The sequence below is a fragment of the Caretta caretta genome, chromosome 2, assembly GCF_965140235.1.
Source record: "Caretta caretta isolate rCarCar2 chromosome 2, rCarCar1.hap1, whole genome shotgun sequence".
NCBI lineage: Eukaryota > Metazoa > Chordata > Testudines > Cheloniidae > Caretta > Caretta caretta.
The window spans coordinates 221,439,850-221,453,263 of record NC_134207.1 but is presented as its reverse complement, the minus strand read 5'-3'; the positions used below and the strand labels follow the sequence as shown (position 1 = coordinate 221,453,263).

General features: G+C 41.2%; 1 protein-coding gene across 1 annotated transcript; it reads right to left on the bottom strand.

The window, feature by feature from the left end:
- Positions 1-4,337: 4,337 nt before the first annotated feature.
- On the bottom strand, positions 4,338-12,915 carry SEM1 (SEM1 26S proteasome subunit). Its single transcript, XM_048838210.2, has 3 exons — positions 12,649-12,915; positions 6,693-6,786; positions 4,338-4,534 (listed from the first exon to the last, which is right to left on the bottom strand). The coding sequence occupies exons 1-3, from the start codon at positions 12,893-12,895 to the stop codon at positions 4,492-4,494; spliced, it is 384 nt and encodes a 127-aa protein (XP_048694167.1). The 5' UTR covers positions 12,896-12,915; the 3' UTR covers positions 4,338-4,491.
- Positions 12,916-13,414: the final 499 nt, after the last annotated feature.

Here is a 13,414-nt window from a genome sequence, read left to right as displayed (position 1 = left end):
GATTTCCAGTTGCCCATGCAATCTTAGCTCTGCCCCTTGTATGTCCATCCTGAGCACTGAGAGAGGCTACGATTCTGTGGAAAAATAGTATGCGTGTAATTAAAAACTGTATCAGTGCATTATCCAAGCCCATGCTTGACTTTGCAACCTAAACATTCATTCATTCTTTTAGGGTTTTTTAAAATGCAGTTTCCTAGGTTTATAAGGGGGAAAAAAAGAGTAAAACCAAGTTATATTATGCACAAATGTAACACTCCCACCCACTCCCACATTGTGCGTTATCAGGAGGGTTTGTATCTTGAACCTTTAGCACACACTACTACTACTTTGCTACAGGACTAACTACTTTAGTTGGCAGCAGTAGAAGGCTGTTATCCCAGAAATGGGGCACTGGCTGCCAGAGTTGAAGAGTTATGGGATCCCAGCCTGCTCTTTCCCTCCAATAGCCCCAGGGGTTGTGTGGAGCTCCTGTACTATGTGGTGCCCTCAGAAGGGTGAGGGAGCATAAGCCACTGGTGATACACATTGCCAAATTTCTCCTGAGAAATGCAAGTTTCTCTCAGCAAAACCTAAATGAAATTTCCTGGGACAAAGAAAAGGCATTTTCTAGCTCAATAGCTTCCCCCTGCCGAATATCAATGCCGTGCTGTAAACAACATAAATATGAGAGCTTCTCAAAAAAAAAAAAGTCACAAGAAACTTTTCTAATGGGAAGTGTTAGAAAACCTAACTACAGGATTTGATACCAGCTCCCCAATAATTCACCCCCGACCCTTAGTTATTTTGGTTGGCTTTGTTACAACTTTCCATTACTAATAGCAATAGAGAGTTCAGAATTGTATTCAGTCTACTATTTACTTTCACAGCTCTTGAAAATCATTTAAGGTCTTGTTTCTATTAGTTTTTGCTGCTCAAAATACTGAAGACTTTTAGTTTATTGCTTCCTATAATAATTAAGACTTTCATGATTTTGTATTGTGATGTTTTAGACTGAAGTCATTCTCTGATCCCTAATCTAGCCATATATTTATTTCCTCAAGCTCCATGGATCACTTGAGTACATAGGACTAATCTCGTCAGTCATTCTTCTATCCCAATGCAGAATTGAATCAGCTAAGGCAGGCAAAGATCTACTTCCATCTGAGACATCTTGCAGAACCACTGACTTGTCCAGAGGGCAGCTCCCCTTACAGATCTATTGTCTGTAGACCAACATTCTGAGTCTTGGTTGGGATAAAGTACCAGCACACCACCCCCTGGATTACTCAAACATGTCTGTCCTAAAAAGAAAAGGAGTACTTGTGGCACCTTAGAGACTAACCAATTTATTTGAGCATGAGCTTTCGTGAGCTACAGCTCACTTCATCAGATGTTCATCACGAAAGCTCATGCTCAAATAAATTGGTTAGTCTCTAAGGTGCCACAAGTACTCCTTTTCTTTTTGCGAATACAGACTAACATGGCTGTTCCTCTGAAACATGTCTGTCCTAGTGTCTCTGTAGCAACTGGCATTAGTAAGTTTATCCACTTATGACATGGGATATTTGAGATGACTTAGATAAAAAGGCAAAGGAAAGTGGTTTTTTTCATACTAACATTAGAGCAATCCCATTTATTACCTTGCTAACCCTGCAATCTCCACTGTTTAGAAGGCCAATATTAGTAGGTTTTGCACCATACAATGTTTTGAACTTACAAAGCAAGTTTTACATATAGCACATTATCACTTTCTGCTGCTAACTTTGATGTCAAGGTATTATTGATTCCAAGAGTTCAAACATGTATTATAGTTACACACTGCCCTTCATGTATGAAAACAAAGGCCTGGATTTTTAAGGGAATTTCAGCATTGCTGCACTCAGCAATGCAATGCCTAACTGATTTAGAAGCATAATTATCATTTTCAAAAGTGTTTTAGGTGCCTGAGGCTAAATCCCATTGACTGCCAGAGGAGCCTAAATTCCTTTTGGAAATGAGAATTATGCTCCTCAATCAGCCAAACAGACTAAGCACTACTACATTCGTAATCGTGCCCTTTACAGCTTCCAGTACTCCCCCTCCTTATGTCTTCTACATACACTTCAGTGAGACCTCATCAGTTGATCACACAGGGATGACTCATGGGATTACTAATTGGCTATGAAATTTTCACCTCCACATTTCTGGTTCAAATATGAACCAAGTCAGTAGTGACCACTATTTGCTGGCCTAAGTCAAGTGACTTGGTAGTTTCAATTCAGTTCTTAACAGACAGGTTTGTGTGGTGTGGGCAAACTGCCATAATTGGCAAACTGTTACCAATTGCAACAGATATTCCCAAGAATGAATACACGTAAAAACTAAATATCCCTCTCAGAAATTAGAGTCATAGATTCCAAGGCCAGAAAGCACAATTGTGATCTACGCCAGTGGTCTCCAACCTTTTTATGCACAAGATCACTTTTTGAATACAAGTGCAACCCAGGATCTACCCTGCACCTTGGCCGAGGCCCCACCCCTTCCCTGAAGCCCTGCCCACTCCATCCCCCCCTCCCTTGCTCACTCTCCCCCACCCTCACTCACTTTCACCAGGCTGGGGCAGGGGTTCAGGAGGGGGTGTAGGCTCTGGGTGGGGGTCCAAGGGGCTTGGAGTGGGGAGGGCTCTGGGGCAGGGGTGCAGAATGGGGTGAGGCGTGCAAGCTCTTGGAGTTTGGGTGCAAGAGGGGGCAAAGTATTGAGGTGCGGGAGAGGGTACAGAGTGCTGGCTCCAGGAGGGGGTCAGGGGCTTGGGGTGCAGGACGGATCATGGGGTGTTGGCTCTGGGCAAGGGGCTCAGGGTTGGAGCAGGGGCTGAGATGCGGGAGGGGGTTTGGGGTGCTGGCCCGGGAGGGGGCTCAGGGTTAGCGATGTGGGCTCCCACCGGGTGACACTTCCCTTGTGCGGTTCCTGGCCAAGGGGAGCTGTGCTTGCAGGCAGAAGCAGCGTGGAGGCCTCCCCCCCCGCGGCCTTTGGGGTGTGCTGGCCATTTCCAGGAGCGGCGTAGGGCCGGGACAGGCAGGGAGTCTGCCTTAGCTACACTGCCAGATTTTTAGCAGCTGGAGATCGCGATTGACTGGGAGAGTCTCCAAGATCGACCAGTCGATCATGATCGACCGGTTGGTGACCCCTAATCTAGTCTGACCTCCTGTACAATGCAGGCTGTAGAACTTCCCCAAAATAATTCCTAGAGCATCTCTAAGAAAAAGATCGAATCTTGATTTAAAAATGGCCAGTGACTGAGAATCCATGATTCTTAGTAACAGTTCTAATAGTTAATTGTCCTCACTTAATCTATGCCTTATTTCAAAATCTGATTTTATCTAGCTTCAATTTCCAGCCACTGGATCATGCTAAACCCTTGTCTGCTACACTGACGAGGCCAATATCAAATATCTGTCTCCCATGTAGCTACTTACAGACTGTGATCAAGACACTCCTTTACTTCCTTTTTGTTAAACTAAACAGATTGAGCTTCTTGAGTCTATTACTATAGGCAGGTTTTCTAATCCTTTAATCATTTTCATAACTCTTTTCTGAACCCTCTCCAATTTATCAACATCCTTCTTAATTGTTGTACCAGAACTGGACACAGTATTATAGCAGCAGGTCACACCGGTGACCAAGCGGTAAAATAACTTCTTCACGACTACTCAAGATTCCCCAATTTATGCAGCCAAGGACCACATTAGCCCTTTTGACTACTGTATCACACTGGGAGTTCGTGTTCAGCTGATTATCCACCTTGATCCCAAATTTTTTTCAAAGTCACTACTTCCCAGGATCTCTAGAAATGTCCTCTAACAGGGCTGGAGGAGTGTGCACTTTGGCTTCCTGTGTTGTTCTTACCTCTAGATTAGCAGAGGCCTTTATCTTGCAGGGCTATCAAACTAGTTCTCACCAGCATATTAACTAAAGAAAAATTACATGTTTTTAAATCAAATCTTAAAATATTTTAACAGATTAATATTTGTTCATCTATCCTGTATTCATTCCCCATGCCCACACACATTGCTTTCATATAGTTTAGTCACATTTTGTTGGACTATAACAGAAGTTTTAATTGCGTTTCCTTCTTGCATTTGCATCTTGTCTATATCTACCCAAGACAAAAGGTCTGCTATTTTTCAGTTCTGTTCTTACTGATGCTTATTTTGTTCCTATTGATTTTAACGGGACAGGCTTCAGCTATTTAAAGATCATCAGCAACATTATATAAGAAACCATGAACACAGCTGCACAAGCCACATAAGGATTGATTTTTTTAAAAAATATCTCATCAATAAAACAGAAGCTGAAAAAATGCTGGATATATAAAAGGGTTTAGATTAAAATTTTTATTTATACAAAACCAAAATAAATCAAAGCAAACTGATAATGGATTGAATGTATCATCTCATGTCCCAGCCTGTCTTCTTTTGTCAAGAATTCAATCTTTTACAGTTCAATTTTAGATTATTCCATCTTCACTGAAAACTAGGAGGTCTCCATCTTGTATCCATGTTTTTCTAGTTCAGCTCTGTATAAAAACAAGAACCAGAAGTATGATTGAGGCACAATAAAACACTGGCAGATATTTGAAAAGCTCTTTAAACCACGACAAATGTTAATCAAGAACCTAAATATTATCTGGTAAGAAAACACTGAATACATATGCTTCTTTCAGAGTAGCAGCCGTGTTAGTCTGCATCCGCAAAAATAAAAGGAGTACTTGTGGCACCTTAGAGACTAACAAATTTATTTGAGCAGTCTCCAAGGTGCCACAAGTACTCCTTTTATTAATATGCTACTGTCACTTTTGATACAAAAGAACAAATAAGTGTAATAATTCACATTTTTGCCTCACTTGCTTTACCTTCTTTCTACATTTCAGTTTAGTCACTCTTTTCAACATGGATATGAACCCCAGATAAAAATTCAAAGGCTTGTTTAATTATGGTCCCCACTACTTATTGATTAAATCAAGGAGGTGCTTTCTTTCACCCCATTTTTAAGTCAATAAAACTTCATTAGAAATGATAATGCAATACACAGATTTCACACGGGTAACTTGTGCATAAGGAAGTCACAGATTTTTATTTATTTATTTAAAAAGGCGGCCAACCATCTAGGAACAAAGCTAAAATTCTTTTTACAAAGTAAAAACTTAAACAAGTTTTGACACTGCACTCATCAGTATGGTATCTCTGATTCCTCCTCATTAATACAAGACTTGGGCCCTAATATATAAAAGGTCCTTAATCTTGTACATAGTCCCACTGATTTTAATAGGATTATACATGCTTAAAATTAGGTGTGTGTTTATACTTTGAATGAGAGCCCAAATGAACACAAAAGTTCAGATTCTGCAGTTCTTAAACAGGCATAACTTCCATCCAACTTGTTTTGACTGATGAATAATTGTGATAGTTTAGATAAGGAGGTTATCTGAATACACAGAATGAATGAATCAATCTTTTTTGACCCAATCCAGAAGCAAGGATGGATTTTCACTACTAAAATGTAAGATTAATTTTAGGACACTCAAGCCAGTTGTATTTCAGGATGGCTTAAACATAACAGGGATAGCCCACGGATTGTGGTAGAGGAATGCTGTTCCAACCTCAGACTGGAGTCTTTAATTTAAATACAGAGATGAGGACAGATTATGAATTCTTTACTATAAAATGTAATTAAGTTATAGTTTTCACAGTCTAAAGTGTCATGTATTGAACCTTCTCATACAGAATTTTCTGTCACACTTTGAGGATTCCTGTAATACTTTGACACACACTGTCTTTAGAGTGGTAATATATTTAAGACCTGCAATTAACTTGAAACTATCTTTCAACTTGATAATAAGCAATTACACGAACAGGATTTACTTTGATACCCACTACCTGAGGGTCACCTTACTCCCTTGTTTTAGACACAAGGTTCAGTCCAGTAACTGTCTCAAATCAGGCTACATTACAGATATTTCATTACGTGGACAATGTAAGGAGGGATTAGTGATAAAGCACAAGTTTGTATTGATGATTCAAACTCCTTAAATTATAGTTAGGCATCAGTAAAAGATTAACTGAAACTAAAAGTGACCTGCAGAAAGGAGGGTTAAACAACTGGATTAGAAGTGCTCAGCTCCTATCCATAGGAATTTTTAGATTTTAAAAATTTACTTTGGTAATTCTTCCCCCTGTAATAAAGTCTATGACTGCCACTAGAACTGACCGGGAATTGCTCCACTTAATCGCTCTTTGCTGGAAGACGACTCCTCACCACAAGTAAACTTTTTGTGGGAATGTATCAGTATTGACAAGTCTTTTGTCTGGAAAGGTTTCTCAGTTCAGGATGGAAAGTTTTTGAAATCCTGAAAAATTTTACAGGATGTGAAAGCTGTTTCCTGTCCCACTCTAATCATCACACATACTGAGAGGTAACAGAGTTATTTCAGTGTTTATAGCATTGACACTAAAGTACAGAGGCTGGTCACCAGTAGTAAGGCTTGTTGGGTTATGACAGCAAATGCTGCTTTTAAAAAACTCTTTGGGGCAGTAAAGCAGAGATTTGCTCACTTTTTCTTTCAAAAATTTTTTTAAACTGAACATTTTTTAAAGTCACAGGTTCCACCCAACTAAAAACTACAGACTGAAAGTTTTCTGTTCAACTTCTAACTGTAAATTAAACTCCAAGATTACCTTAACTGATTGGAGAAATCATCTTCTACATTGTCATCATCCCAATTGTCTTCCCAGACATGTGCATCTTCATCTTCATCTAAACCAGCCCAGTCTAAGGACAGAAAACAGACAAAGTCTAAATATTTTATGTTGTACTGCTTTGGTACCATTAGGTCTGGCCATTAGATACACTGAAATGTCATCAACACCAAACATTTCCTCTATGTTTATAAAAAAAAAGTTCTGATCATGTTAAAGTGTTTAGAAGAATAAAATCATTACAAGATGCTATTTAACACCATAACTTCTTGAATTATAATCTAATACAACTTTATAAATAGCTATAAGCTTAATGTTTTGGATTCTAGGATTATTTATTCATAATGAGGATATTAATTAAAAAAAGATCACTCATAGAAGATCTGTAACAAGACAGCACAAATATAGAAGGTAACATGTTACCTGGTTTCCATTAATACACCTAAAGACTTTTAGAAAGTTTGCATGAAACTCAGGGTTGCATGAAAATATTAATTTTAAATGCTGAGAGCTTTTATTGTCAAGAAGATTCAAAAAAACTCCTTTACTCAATCCGCTTAGACCTTCCATTTCTTCTTATGGAAAATACTGAAATTACAAGTAACTAAAACAAGAAGGGTATGCAACTATAGCTATACAATAAGTAGCTTCACATTATTTTTAACCCTTCCTCTCACCTTTAAAGCTACCAGTTCTATTTTTCATATAGGCAAAGTTTTGTGTTTTTCTACAGCTGCAGAAGATAAATCAGAAAAGTAAACTGCAAGCTTTGTCCCAGTATTGCAACATGGAAACTGTTTTTGGTCCTCTTATTAATACAGAAAAGTAGCAAAGCACTGCATGTGAAGTAAGTTCTCCTGGAGCACCAGAAAGGCTCATGGTAGGGAATATATTTTTGGTATTTGGCATCCATAGTACAGATTTATAAGATTACCTGGCAATATTAGTTTTAAATGTGAGAACATTGCAGTGCTCCTCCCCAACCACCAAATGGTTTTGAATGGTGCTGCGTCCCACCATAATTTACAATCAGTTTTCTACCAACCCAGAAAAACCAAAGCTTTCCAGCAGCCACCAGAGTAGTATTGTACATACAAGTCAATAACAAAAGGAAACTGACTGTGGGAGGGTCACAAACAGATCCAGGTGGGTTGCAACCACCCTTCCCCTCTTTATGAGTATAGGTGAAAGGGAGGTCCTGAAACTTTTTCCTATTGTAACAAGTGGTCACAGTATGGAAAAATTTGAGAACCACAGGAATAGAATTATCAATTCCTAGCCAGCCACACATGTAAAAGAATTTGCTGCCAAAGATAAGCGACTAAGATTTAGCTTCACAAGCCACAGGATGGATACTTTGTTTGTGGAAGGGCTGGGCTGGAGACCCTGCAGAAACTAGAGAAAGAAAAAAGGGGTGGGAAGAGAAGAGAAACCCTTTGAGCCAAGGACCATCTTTATACTGTATTTGTACAGTGCCTAGCACAATGCGGTCCTGGTCCATTAATAGGGCTCCTAGGGGCTACAGTAATACTACTACTAATAATAATGCAAAAGAAATAACTAATTACTCTATTGTCCTTTTCACTAGGATAGTCACATTCAATTCACAAACAATTAAACTGAGTTACAAGGGAGAAAAGGGCCTTAATTCAGCACTACTTACAATAAACTTCATGTTTATTTACACACAGTGAATTTAACATTCAAATTTAATGTTCTTACAAAGACTATAAAACAGTACTATATCAACTATTTCATTTACTGTATTTATATTTCAAAGACATACTTATTCCACAACAAATAAAAATTTGTTTTTGTAAGGTAAAAACTGACCCAGAATTCAGGCATTACATTAGTTGGTGACAAGAGTCTCAAATGATTTGAGATGATACAATCAGGCACAATGGCTCTGAGAGGTTCAACCATAAAAGGATAGTTGTCAGGCAGACTGACACTTCTTTATTCATGAAAACCTGCATCATGCTTCAAGAAGTGGGGCTAAGATGTCTTCCACATTAAAGTGGGTGAAAAATAGATGAAAGTGATAAAAAAAAAAGCCTAAATTATGCTCTTATTCCTGTAGCTACAAGACTTTAAACTATTTGTATGTTGACACTATATACTAGGCTTGTGTATTGAGGTTATTATTCCAGTTACATTCTATGCCTGTGACTGGATAAAAGTAAAAAATGATATAGCATTATCTGGGATATGGAAGTATCAAAAATGTTTTTGAGAGTTGACTACCATTAAGTATTATTACTATAAACTAAAGTTACAAAATCTATTTTGACAAACTAGTCGTGATGGGAGTCTTAGAAATGTATTTTAATATTCTGATCACAGCGTGGTGTGTTCCATACTTCAAAAATGAAGACAAAATAGGTTTTCGTACTCAGCTCTACAATACCAAAAGCCATATGATTTTATACCACTAAAAAGGATCACAGAAGTCAAAAGTGACCAATTCATATTATACCATACATCATATAATACTAAACTTGAAATGAAATGCTCCATAAAGATTGAAAACATCTGTTTCAGATTCAAGAAATAATTATACCAAATTTTTAAGTAACTGAGTTGAAGTAGGAATTAAAGAAGTAAAGAATGCTTACGTAATGTAATTTTTGTTATGCTTTAACACAAGTTTGCATTACCTAATTTCCCTAGGTCAGGGAAAGAGTATCAGACATAACAGAACTCTAACAACATGTACGGCTGCATAGACAAGTAGTATAACTTGGAAGATTAACAGTTTGAGATAATTTTAGTAAAAGTTTTTATAATCTAATATTTATCCAATTATTTTTGATTAAGCAATAAGAAAACAAAACACCCAAATAGTAATTCTGAACTTTCTTTATGATATCTCAGCACCAATATCTTATTGGAGGGTTTAATGATTGCTTTATAAGTTGGGTTGTTTTTTTTTTGCAAGCTACATCAAGAAGCCTTTAGTGCTTAATCAGCAGACACACAATATATAAAGAATGATTTTTAAAATGTATTTCAATAGTTAACATCTACATGAAACTTCAATCACAAACCGTAGGAGAGTCTGGAGTTACTTTTTTGATAAAAATACTGATGTCCTGTATGAAACATTTTCAGAATTTCTTAAAACTTAGGATGTTTAACAAACAGTATATCCACATTCAGTAAGAGGATTTCACCTCATTTGGTTTATAGGTATATTACCATATTCTAAGAAGGACAACATGGTGCCCAAATAACCACCCTCATTCTGACATTTGAGATGTTTTGATTTTTCCATTATATTATTTTCTCAAATATATCAGAGCCAGGTTCTGATATCTGGTTCTTTTTCTACTGAGGCAGTTATAAAGAGGATTTCAAGGAAGATCAGTTGAGGTTATTGCAGAGGTACAGGAAAACTCAAGTATTCAGAAAGGTCCACCAAATCCTAGTTTTCTCCCTGTGTGAGGGTGTGGTTTGAGACTTTTAGAAATAAAATCTGAAACATTCATTTTTAGTGGCCATATTTGTCCAATTCAATATTTATAGTGCATAGATTCCCCACCATCCCGAGTCATTTAATTCACACTTAATGGGGGAGGGGAAGATCAAGTAGTAAGAAGCCTTTTCCCCTCCCATGTGTGTTTTCTAAACAAGCCTCCTGTGATCTTCTCAGTTCATCTAACCAGTTAATACAACAATTACAATAACCTGTTTCTCTTTCTAACTGGGAATAGTATATTTGACACATTTGGAACTCAAAGTTATGTCAAGGACAATTAAGATAAGATAGCATAGCAAACACTGTGAACATCCCTACCCACCATGATCTACACCAGCGGTTCTTAATCTTTAGTAACCTGAGGGCTCCCTTTTTGATTTAAAAAATGTTGTGGATCCCCAAGTCCCCTGTTCATCTCTTGGCCCTGCTCCCACTCCACCCCTTCCCTAGAAATCCCATCCCCGCCCCTCCTCTTCCCCGCCCCTCCCCCAAGCACACCCTGTCCCCGTGTACCTGAACTAATTTGTTTCATGTTGTGTACCCCTTCCCCGCTCCACCCCTTCCCTCCCAGTGCCTCCTGTATGCCGCTGAACAGCTGTTTCCTGGTATGCAGGAGGTACTGGGAGGGAGAGGGAGGAGTAGATCAGCGGGGACAGCAGCCCCGGACATGATTCCACCCCCCTCCCCTCAGAGCGCCCCATCCCTGCTCCTCCTCCTCCCTCCCAGCACCTCCTGCACACCACAGAACAGCTGTTCCCCGGTGTGCAGGAGGCGCTGGGAGGGAGGAGGAGGAGCTGGTCAGCAGGGCCTGTGGACCCCTTGGAGTACCCTCATGGACCCCAGGTTAAGAAACACTGATCTACCCCATCAGCAATTCCCTTCATTCACTAATACAAGCCATCCCTTTTACCACTAAAACTTTTAAGGGCTTAAAGGAAATTGACAATAATGCCCTATTCTGAAGTCTTCCAAGATTAAATCTAGGGCAGGACATTTTTATTTATAAGACTGTAAGGGAAAGTTCCTTATTTATAATTGTTTCTCTGCATATATAAAATGTGTTAGTAAAATCCAGAAAGGACATGTAATGATCAAAAAAGCAGTAGAGTTTGTGTGTCAAGATTTAGTCTTTAAGATAAAGCTACTATCCACTACTTGTAATTGAGTCCTTTTATTACCCTCCCACATTACCCCATTTTACATGCCTCACTCCCTTCCTCACTTTTATTAATCTGGTTTGTCTGGAATTAGGAAATGTTTCTTAGTATTTGTTATTAATCATTTTGTGCATGATGGCAAAATCAAGCAGTTCTAATGAAGTCCAGCAACATGAAACAAATTAGTTTAGGTAAACAAGGGCAATTTAGCAAAAACTTAAATAAAAAAATGAAAGGTTATAGTGCCCTAGCTTGTGACTTGTGTGCAGGAATGAGAAAGATACCTTTTTAATGAAAGATTTACTTTGCATCTATTATAGACTAGATTACAAATATGGAGAAAAACTAATCATTACATCACTTGCTTCTAAATTGTTAAGTACCTGCTCTGTGTGTGTGTGTGTGTGGGGGGGGGGATGACTGCTGAATTACTCCAATTTTTGCCTCTGTGAAAAAATGGGCATCCTTCACAACAACTGTAAGTTAACTACTAATATATTATTTCCCCCTTTTCCTATGTTCTTCATATCTCTGTTGTAGCCATAAGGATCTCTGACGATTTGGAATGTTGATGAATTTCTTCAGCAAGGAAGTTTATTAACTATAAATTGACCCTGGTGTCCACCCTTTCTGATTAGAGAAAATGCAAGTGCAGACTCTGGAATGCCTTTCACCAAATACAGCTGCAAGCATGACAGGTGTGTCTTGCTTTATTCCCTAATAAACTTAAAATATTCATAAGCAAAGATTAGTTTTTCAGAGTTTAACATACGCAGACAGTATTGTGACAGTGGTTTAGGATTTGGCAGAATAAACTGACCTCTAAGCATGGCAGGCAGACCAGCCCGAGTTCACAGAGAGTTATTCTAGTTAAGAAGTTAGCCAATAACAGGCTGTAGTTTTTTTCTTTTTCGCTGCAGCTGGAAAGCCGCAGGCTGTGGAAAGGCTCTCAGCGGGAGATGCCAGCTGCTCGACCCGCACACGCTGCTACAGGAATAGCCCCCTAACTGCACATGGCTCGACATGGTGAAGGGGGCAGCCCACATGAAAGGCGCCCAAAGCCCCAGCCCGTGCCAGCGGGGTCCGTAGGCCCGGCTCGGCGACACAGGGAGGGGAGAGCTCTCCCCAGCCCTCGCTAAGAGCCGGCAGCTGGGGGGGAGATCAGAGACAACTGCCCAGGCGGGGAGCCGCGGCCCCCCGCTCACACAGCCCCGCCACAGCCCAACCCCAGCGCCCGCCGGCCCAGGCCGCCGCGTCCCCACCCGGGCCAGGGCAGCCCTCGGGACACCGCCGTCACCTTCCGCCGGGAACTCCTCGAACTCGTCATCCTCCTCCAGGAGCCCCAAGTCCACGGGCTGCTTCTTCTCGGACATGATCAGCCGCCTCGGCCTGGCTATTACCGCTGCCGCTCTAGCGTCCAGGCTGCCTGGAAGCCTACGTCTCGACTGCTCCGTGGGGCATGACGGGATGCTGGTGGAATCAACGATAGAAACTGCGCACGCGTAATAATGGAGTCGGCGAGTCAGGCGGCGAGTCCGAATCATCGGCCCCGCACCACACAAATACACCGCGAGAGACTTCGCCCTAGAGCGCTACGGCCGCTTTCTCTCCACTCCTGCACTGCCAGCCCCGCATCCTCCGCCCCCCCGCCCCGGTACTGCCAGCCCCGCGTCCTCCTCCCTCCCTCTCCTTTCACCCCTCCGCCCCCCCCGCACTGCCAGCCCCGCGTCCTCCGCCCCCCCGCCCCGGTACTGCCAGCCCCGCGTCCTCCGCCCCCCCCCCCCCGCACTGCCAGCCCCATGTCCTCCGCCCTCCCTCTTCTCTCACCCCTCCGCCCCCCCCGCACTGCCAGCCCCGCATCCTCCGCCCCCCCGCCCCGGTACTGCCAGCCCCGCATCCTCCGCCCCCCCCCCCGCACTGCCAGCCCCATGTCCTCCGCCCTCCCTCTTCTCTCACCCCTCTGCCCCCCCCGCACTGCCAGCCCCGCATCCTCCGCCCCCCCGCCCCGGTACTGCCAGCCCCGCGTCCTCCTCCCTCCCTCTCCTTTCACCCCTCCGCCCCCC